The 9,323-nt window shown below is 46.1% G+C and overlaps 1 protein-coding gene and 2 long non-coding RNA genes across 3 annotated transcripts; 2 read left to right on the forward strand and 1 right to left on the reverse strand.

The window, feature by feature from the left end:
• Window positions 1–202: 202 nt before the first annotated feature.
• Window positions 203–5,233, reverse strand: LOC117671288 (uncharacterized). Its single transcript, XR_009622898.2, has 4 exons — window positions 4,634–5,233; window positions 3,876–3,945; window positions 3,418–3,565; window positions 203–2,414 (listed from the first exon to the last, which is right to left on the reverse strand). It is a non-coding gene; the product is annotated as an uncharacterized LOC117671288 (long non-coding RNA).
• On the forward strand, window positions 1,044–4,084 carry LOC148111700 (uncharacterized). Its single transcript, XR_015730142.1, has 2 exons — window positions 1,044–1,194; window positions 1,432–4,084. It is a non-coding gene; the product is annotated as an uncharacterized LOC148111700 (long non-coding RNA).
• LOC117671287 (uncharacterized) lies at window positions 4,670–8,223 on the forward strand. The gene is made up of 2 exons (XM_034427129.3): window positions 4,670–4,840; window positions 5,035–8,223. The coding sequence occupies exons 1-2, from the start codon at window positions 4,832–4,834 to the stop codon at window positions 6,991–6,993; spliced, it is 1,968 nt and encodes a 655-aa protein (XP_034283020.2). The 5' UTR covers window positions 4,670–4,831; the 3' UTR covers window positions 6,994–8,223.
• The last annotated feature ends 1,100 nt before the right edge of the window (window positions 8,224–9,323 follow it).

Here is a 9,323-nt window from a genome sequence, read left to right on the forward strand (position 1 = left end):
TAAGCATCCCATGTCTCTTTGCCTTGGTCAAATGGGGGAAACATCTGTTGTGCCGCCATGGCCTTATATCTGCTTCGTTTCACTGTTACCTCAGAGGTTACCTCAGGCTGCTGTCCTCGATTGCGTCTCTTCCGCTGGGTCCGCTATCCCACCTTCATCGCCAGTAATAAATACTGTATTCATTTATATTTGACAACTCATGAACGGCTGAGGTAACTCTTTTATTAACTGGAACCGACAACCTAACCAATTAACATATACATGCGAACAAACACCCGAGCCCTTCTTGACAGCTCTTATATACTCCCCTGTCAGCTAGGTCAACCAATCACAACACGTTCCCATATTTATTCGTTCCAACAGGGGGCCTAAACATTAGAGTATGCCCAGTACATAACAGTTTCCTTTTGTGCATGAATTCCTATCTTGTTCCTATCTAGGAACAAGAATTCTCCTGGATCAAATAGAGACCATGTAGTTGCTATTTAAAAACACACTTGAGTGAGTGACATATAGCGAGTTTATTTATTTATTGGGAATTATTATTTTTACCAATAAGGCGGAGAAGACATGCAGCAAAATGAAGGGGAATATTTGGAGCTGAGGGTTGAACTGAGGGGTCTTTGGAGCTCTCTGAGCCCCCCTCCCTTCTAGCCATGAGGAAGGAAGCTACTTTGGGCAATGAAACCTCTGCAAGAAGAGAAGCCCCCAGGAGCCCCTCCCCCTCCTCCCATCCAGCACAGCTTCCTCCTCTCTTCCCCCAACAACAACCCTGTGAGGTGGGCTGGACTGAAAAGGGAGCTGTGCAACCCTTGAACTCAGGGTCTCTTCTTTCTCCCCTCCCAGCCTTCATCCCTGGCTCCCCTTCAGAGGTTGCTACGAGGCCGCAGCCCCAGAAGAGCCCCTGAGCTCCCCCTCCCTCAATACGGGGGCTGCAGAGGGGGGGGAGATCAGCCCCCAAAGTTCAAGGGGAGCCCCGCCCCACTTCCACGTCCTCGGCATCGCGCATGCGCCATCTGGTTGATTGAAGAAAGGCGGACACCGATTGGTCGTTCTGAGGAAGGCGGCGATTGGCAGGGTGACTCCGTGGGGCGGATCCTCTGAAGGAAGAAGCGGAAGATTTGGAGAGAAAATTAAAACGGGCAACGAGGAACCTGCCTGAATCAGCGACTCAGAGGAGCGCGGATGATGCAGGTTGGGTGCAGGGAATGCTGGGAGTTGAAGTCCGGGAGGGTCTCTCCAAAGAAGGCAGGCCTGGGATTCTGAGGCCTAGTCTTGAGGGGAGGGAGGGAGATGGGAGGCTGGGAAGGAGGCCGTGTCCACCTGGAGAATGCCCGGGAGGCCCATGGGAGGTGGGGGGGGGCTTGGGCCTGGGCCTCCCCTGCGGGGAAGAGGATGCAGCTGTGACCCTCTTCTCTCTCTCCCCTGCAGGAGACTGGAGGATGGTGGCGGATGCAGGAAAGAGGTGCCGCCCGAGAGGAGGAGGAGTAGGAGAGTGGGCCCTGCGGAGCAGCCCTGCCCGGTCCTGGCGCCGCTTCCCCGGGAGATGCGGGGAAAGGCTGGGGGGCTCCGAGGCTGCAGGAGGGAGGAGCCCAGGGGCAGCCCAGGAAAGGTGGCTGGATAACAGAAACCTCACATCTTGGCTCTGGATGTTTGCTTCCCTCTGTCTCCTGCCTAGCACCTTTCCAACTAGCATCAGATTGCACCTGAGATAAAAGGGCACCCAAAAGCATATTTCGAAAGCAAGGTTTGCACACAGACACACTGATTGTCATCAATTCATATTCCCAACTTGGCTGCTGATGATTTGGCACACGATCCGGGCCTAAAGAGGCAGAGTCAACCTGACTTTCGGGGGAGGGGTGTCAACCCCTCCCTCCAGCAGCCCCTTGGGGCGTGACCCTGATCCAGACCTTTCCCTTCCTCAGTTCTTGAGCCTGGTTTTCATAGCCGACGTTCAAGCAGAGAAGATACCTCATGGTTGCCGATCTCGCCCAGTTGGCCCACAGGCCTCTTGGTCAGCAGAAAGTGCCCACCCATTCTGCTTGCCACTCTCGCCTGTGCCATGTTCTCCAGGGGGAGACAGTGCTGAAGGGAGGCATTGCCCCCCACTCTCCCCCCCCCCAGAATGCACCGAGCGCCACGGCCCAGATCTTCAGCTGGGGGCAGCATCCAGAAGTCCCTCCTTCCGCTGGACGCTTGCTCTGGCCTAACTGAAGCTGGGCCTTTGCTGGTGATCTGGGGCTCAATCCTCGGCTTGGTCTTCTTCACCGGAAGCCAGGTCCACCCTCTGCTCATCCATGCGCTTGGCTTGGACCCGCTGGATGAGGCTGAAGGAAATCCTCGTCGGGCACCGTGGGACCACGGGGGATGGAACGGGGCGGGGCACAGCGCTGGTCATCCGGATGGGAGGACTGCAGAAAAGAAGGGTGGATAAAAATCGATGATTTTTTAAAAAAGTAATCTGCAATATTTACATTTTTGGTAAACTCATTCAATGAATCCAAACTCTGCAACCCGAAACAACGTGTACTGCATTGATGCATTTGCGCAATTTCACAGTAGCCATGAGATAAATCATGAAAGAAAGTTTATCCCGTTGTTTTGCAAATCTGTTGTAAGGTCCCAAAATATACTTGAGTCACCAGAATGCCAGAGAGACACTCAAGATGAGGCTTGCAAAAAAAAAGCAGATTTTATTTATGGCCAAAAATACTGGGTGGGACTATATCCGGAACATACAGATACAATGCATGCGAGGAGATAGGCACCCCTTGGGGAAGGTATGGCGTCCTTTTATACCCTCAGAGACATCACCTTAGTACCCAATTCTGGCCTCCTAGTTTAGCTTTGTGTATTCCTTGTTGCCCTGCAAAGGAATAGAAGCCTCCCAATTAGCCTTATCTCTTCCTTTGTTCTCCCAATTGCTCATTTGGCCCCCTGGGCTGCAGGGAACAGATCAAAGGTGTAAGTTAGGGCTGAAGTGTAAATTATCCCTCGGATGATGATGTCTGGAGTTCCAGCTGAGATGCCTACCATGCTCTTAGATGGCAGGAGAAAAACAGGAAGAAGATGGATATGGGTTCAGATCAAATGGCAGGAACAAATGTTTGACAAATACCAGAGACATTACAGAGGCCTAATAACAGAATGTGTTTGTTACAGGAGATACAAATATAAAGGCATAATATATGTGATACAAATACAAATATATGTTTTACAGGAACCTCATGGTTACAGAATCTAGTATTTATTAAATCCTATTGTTTCCCTTCACTATGTTTACTACAAATTGTGTGATTGTTGGAAGAGAAATGCATCTGTACCCTCAGCCTCTAAGTGTGAGGGGGAAGGGCAAGCAGTAAAAATGGAAGCGAAACCTTCTAAGCAGCTTATAAATATAATGTTAAAGAGCACCTGTCATTTCAGATCCATCATGGCAGCAGCGCCTGTTAGCGGGCATCCCCTGCTGCCCACCACATCCATCATCTTCTTGTGTCCCTGTCGCACCACCGGCCGTCCCATTAAAAGTGGGTGAGTCAGCAGCGGGTCAGAGGAGGAGCCACTGTGGGACAAGAGATGACAGTTGCTCTTTAAAAATGTTGATTTAAACCAAGCCTTTTTACTAGTGATTTAAATCGATTTGATTTAAATCAAATCAAACCCACTCTGGCAGAAAAGCGAAGGGAAAGCCTTTCTGTTGTTCAAACTTCATAAGCAATCAGTGTATTTTTTTTTTTAATTTGATTTATATGCCGCCCTTCTCTGGAGACTCAGGGCGGCTTATAAGGCGCTAAGCAATAGCCTTCATACTTTTGTATATTTATACAAAGTCAGCTTATTGCCCCCACAAACTGGATCTTCAATTTACCTACCTTAGAAAGGATGGAAGGCTGAGTCAACCTTGAGCCTGGTGAGATTCGAACCAGCAGTAATTGCAGGCAGCTGTGTTAATGACAGGGTGCTTTAGACCACTGTACTACCAACTATCATTTCATCATTTCTTTACTGACATTGAATGTATGTATCACTTGTTTCTGTACCCTCTTAAAAGGCATTAATAAATGCTTTTGCTTTGCTTGAATTACTTGATCTGTATTTTTTTTTTCATAAAACAAACTTTATTAAACATAAAATGTTAAAATATCATATAATACATACAAATACCCTCTTAAAAACCATGAATGCTTGAATTACTTCATGATCTGTATTTTCAGGTGGGCAAAGAAGCCCCTTTGCAAAGGTAAAAAGTCTCCCAATTCTTTTGGGGGAAAAAATCAAGTTCTTTTCAGCTCCACACCAAACCCTTTGGAGAGTAAGGCATGATTTAAAATGATCAACCATTAGCTAGTTTGTTAGCTAGGAAGTAATGAAACGACCAAGAAACCTCTTTCCCCCCAACAACAACCCTGTGAGGTGGGCTAGACTGAAAGAGGGGCTTGAACTCAGGGCCTCTTGCTTTCTACCCCGGTGCCTTAATCACTGGACCAAAAAGGCTCCCCTTTATAAGCTGCTATAAGGTTGCAGCCCCAGAAAACCCTCTAACCCCCGCCTGCCTCAATACGGGGTGGGGGGGGCAGAGAAGGCTGGACTTCAAAGTTCAAGGTTAGCCCCCCCCATCCACGCTCCTCACCGCGCAGGCGCCATCTGGGGGAAATTGAAGGAAGGCGGACGCTGATTGGTCGCCCTGGGGAAGGCAGCGATTACGAGGAGGGCGGATCCTCCAAAGGAAGAAGTGGAACTTGTGGAGATAAAAGGGAATGAAGCCTCCACTTCCGGAACTAAAACGGGCAACCAGGGAGCCGCCAGAATTGGCGACAGAAAAGCCGGGATGATGCAGGTTGGGCGCAGGGAATGCTGGGAGTTGAAGTCCGGGAGGGTCTCTCCGGAGGCCTGGGAGCCCGAGGCCTAGTCTGATGGGAGGGCGGGGAGGGAGGCCGTGTCGGCCTGGAGAATGCCTGGGAGGCCAATGCGGGGCTTGGGCCTGCGGGGAAGGGGATGCAGCCTTGACCGTCTTCTCTTTCTTCCCTGCAGGAGGACGGAGGATGGCGGCGGATGCAGGAAAGAGGCGCCGCCCAGGAGGAGGAGGAGGAGGAGAGCGGGCCCCGCAGAGCAGCCCTGACCGGTCCCGGCGCGGCTTCCCCAGGAGACAGTGGGGAAAGGCCAGCGGGCTCCGGGGCTGCAGGAGGGAGGAGCCCAGGGGGAGCCCGGGAAAGACGGCTGCCTGGAGGGCGATGCGGGGAGGAGGAAATGGGCGGAGACCCCGAGACGGGCCTGGAGGGCGGAGGCTCCTTCCGAAGACCCCGAAAGCCCCGAAGGATCCAGGAGGAAGCAAAGGAACATCAGTGCCCGGAATGTGGAAAAACCTTCAAAAATAATGAAAATCTGGAAAATCATCTCAGGATCCACTCAAGAAAGAATCCATTTGAATGCACGGAGTGTGGAAAGAGCTTCAATTATAGGAGCAACTTTGATAGACATCTAAGACTCCACACAGGAGAAAAGCCTCATAAATGTCTGGAGGGTGGAGGGTCCTTCGGAAGACGCAAGAATCCGCAAAGGATCCGGATGGGAGGAAAGAAATATCAGTGCCCCGAATGTGAAAAATCCTTCAAAAGAAATGGAGATCTTCAAAGGCATCTAAGGGTTCACTCAGGAGAAAAGAAATACGGATGCCCGGAATGTGAAAAATCCTTCAAAAAAAATAGGGAACTTGAAGACCATCTAAGAATCCACACAGGAGAGAGACCATTTAAATGCTTTGAGTGTGGAAAGAGCTTCCGTCATAGGGGAAACCTTTACAGACATCAAAGGATCCATTTGACAGAGAAACTGAATAAATGCCTGGAGTGTGGAAAGAGCTTCCATCAGAGGGGACATCTTTATAGACATCAAAGGATCCATTTGATAGAGAAACCGAATGAATGCCTGGAGGGCGAAGAATCCTTTGGAAGACCCGGAAATCCCCAAAGGATCCAGGTGGGAAGAAAGAAATATCAGTGCCCCGAATGTGAAAAATCCTTCAAAAGAAATGACCTTCTTAAAAGGCATCTAAGTAGCCACTCAAGAGAAAAGAAATACGAATGCCCAGAATGTGAAAAATTCTTCAAAAGAAAAGACCATCTTCAAAGACATCTAAGGATCCACTCAGGAGAAAAATCTCACAAATGCCTGGAGTGTGGAAGGAGCTTCAGTCAGAGGAGCAGCCTTTATAGACATCAGAGGATCCATTTACAAGAAGAGTATGAATGTGGGGAATGTAAAAAATCCTTCAAAACAATTCAAATCCTTGAAAAACATCTAAGAATCCACAAGCCGAATATATGCCTGGAGTGTGGAAAGAGCTTCAGTCAAAGGGGAAGTCTTGACACCCATCAAAGAATCCACACAGGAGAAAAACCCTACAAATGCCTGGAGTGTGGAAAGAGCTTCACTAATGGTTCAAACCTCTGTCGACATCAAAGAGTCCACACAGGAGAAAAACCACATAAATGCCTCGAATGTGGAAAGTGTTTCAGTACGAGAGGAGCTCTGTACGGACATCAAATAATTCACACAGGAGAAAAACCGCATAAATGTCTGCAGTGTGGAAAGAGCTTCAGTCAGAAAGGAACCCTTGACGGACATCAAAGAATCCACTCAGGAGAAAAACCCTACAAATGCCTGGAGTGTGGAAAGAGCTTTATTGAGCCTAGTAGCCTCCGTCAACACCAAAGAATTCACACAGGAGAAAAACCACATAAATGTCAGCATTGTGCAAAGAGTTTCAGTCGGAGAGGACACCTTAAGAGACATCAAAGAATCCACTCATGGGAGAAACCATATAAATGTCTGGAGTGTGGAAAAAGCTTCAGTCAGAGAGGAAAACTTTCACTGCACCAAACAATCCATTCAGGAGAAAAACCACATAAATGCCTGGAGTGTGGAAAGAGCTATACTCAGCGTCGGGGCCTCCAACAACACCAAATAATTCACGTGGGAGAAAAATTATAAACATGAGTGTGAAAAACCTTCGGTCCCAGAGTGTATCTCAGGAATTGAATTGAATTGCGTATTAAATTTGGCCAAGTGTGAATAGGCACACTAGGAATTTGTCTTAAGCTCTCAGTGTACATACAAAGCATCAGAATAATGATATTCATGATAATTATAATAATTCCAATATGAGGGTGGAATAAAGAAGATATTAAGAAGGGTAAATAATAACTGCCAAATAAGGGACTTTCCCAGGCTGAATAATAAAGGGCTTTTTCAATTGTACATACGAGATGTTTCAACTGGCTGAAATTGTCCCTTTTCACAACAGACTTTCCTGACTCATGATGCCATTTCCCATCTGGACGTTCTTTTAATGCAAGGCTCATTATTGTAATATGGGATGTTAATTTCCATGTCTCTGATGTAACTGTAACTGAGCAATGTGATTTCTTCCAGGGTGGATTTGATTTAAATCACGTTGATTTAAATCACGTCAATTTAAATCATGATATAAATCACTATTAAAAATACTTTATTTATATCAACTTTTAAATCATAATTTTTAAAAAGCAACTGTCATGTCTGTCCCGCAGCAGCTCCTCCTCTGAGCCGCTGTTGACTCGCCGACAGTCCCATTCATTTTCATAGGATGGCTGTGATGCATCAGTGACACAACCAGGTGAGGGACGTGGCTGGCAGCAGGTGAGTGGATGCCCTCTCACAGGCCCTGCCATGATGGATCTGAAATGACAGGTGCTCTTTAATCGTATATTTATAAGCTGCTTAGAAGGTTTCACTTCCATTTTTACTGCTTGCCCTTCCCCCTCACACTTAGAGGCTGAGGGTACAGATGCATTTCTTTCCAAACAATCATACAATTTGTAGTGTATATACAGTATATTTGAAGAAAAATGGGGAAAAGGAATATTCCTGCCCTTTGCTTTATGATTAATCTCATGGTTACTGTGAAATTGTGTGAATACATCAATGCAGTCCATGTTATCTCAGCTTGCAGAGCTTGGATTCATTGAATGAGTTTCCCAGAAATTTAAATATTGCAGAAATATACAGCTTCATGCTACATAACTAAGCTCCATTTCATGCTCAATAAACTAAATTATTAATGCATCTTAAATTTAAAACTACCTTTAGATCGATTATTACATCAAAAGCATTTTATTAAAATGAATTTGATAAAAATAAAAAGATCAATTTCAATAAAAACTATTTTTAAAAAAATTTGAATCAATTTTTCTCCACTGATTTCTTCTAAGCAATCAATTCTTATTTTGTACTTTTTCTACTGTATGGAGTATAAAATGAAACCTGATTCTCTGTCCGGGATTCCTTCTTTTCCTTGAGGGAAATCTCTTAATAAGTTGCCTTTAAATGGTCATCCCACTCAGATCCTAATTGGAGCAAGTGTGCTGTGGCTGAATCTAGGGCTCATTTGACCTTTATTGTTGGGGGTGCAAAGGAGCTTCTCCCTGTCATTGTTTGATATAATCTATGTGGATTTCCCAAGTGTGGGGACCTATTAAGACCATCCCCAGGCATCTGAAGCTGTCAGTTGGATTCCCTGAATGGTCCTCTTCTCTTCCAGCAGAAACTGCTAAAGGGATTCTCTAAGGCCAACGAACCTTTGTGTGATATATAGATAGATAGATAGATAGATAGATAGATAGATAGATAGATAGATAGATAGATAGGTATGTATGTATGTATGTATGTATGTATTTATGTATGTATGTATATAATTATCAAATTTATATACCGCCCATTTCCCGAAGGACTCAGTGCAGCCAAAGTAAAAACATAAATACAAACATTAAAATACAGTTAAATACGTTTGGCCCCAAAGTTAAAAAACAGTAACAAACCCATTAAAAACATTTTAAAAAATGTGTTAAGCCAGCCCGGCTTGCTGAAAAAGAAAGGTCTTAAGGGCACGGTGGAAGGCACCGAGGTCTTGGATTCTTCGTATCTCTGGGGGCAGCTGATTCCAGAGGGCAGGTGCCCCCACAGAAAAGGCCTTTATTTTTAAGAATATGAGCCATATTCTTAAAAATCCCCCACCCTTTTAGCCTTAAAACACCTGGCTTTTCCCCAGGCGCTGGGAGATCAGACAATGAGAAGTTGGCATGGATTGGCGCATGGCTTTTCTTTGTTTTTATTTTCCATGTTTTATATTTCAATGTGTTTTATGGTTTTAAAATGGCTTTTTGAGTGCTGCACAGAGTTGACTGAAAGATGGGCAGCTATAAGAATGTTTTAACTGAAGAAGGCTCATTAGGAACCTGTTTGACCAGGAGTTTCCCAGTTGTCAGGATAGTTAAAAGTCCCTC

Source organism: Pantherophis guttatus, chromosome 16 (genome assembly GCF_059756535.1).
Source record: "Pantherophis guttatus breed Tessera chromosome 16, ASM5975653v1, whole genome shotgun sequence".
Lineage (NCBI taxonomy): Eukaryota > Metazoa > Chordata > Lepidosauria > Squamata > Colubridae > Pantherophis > Pantherophis guttatus.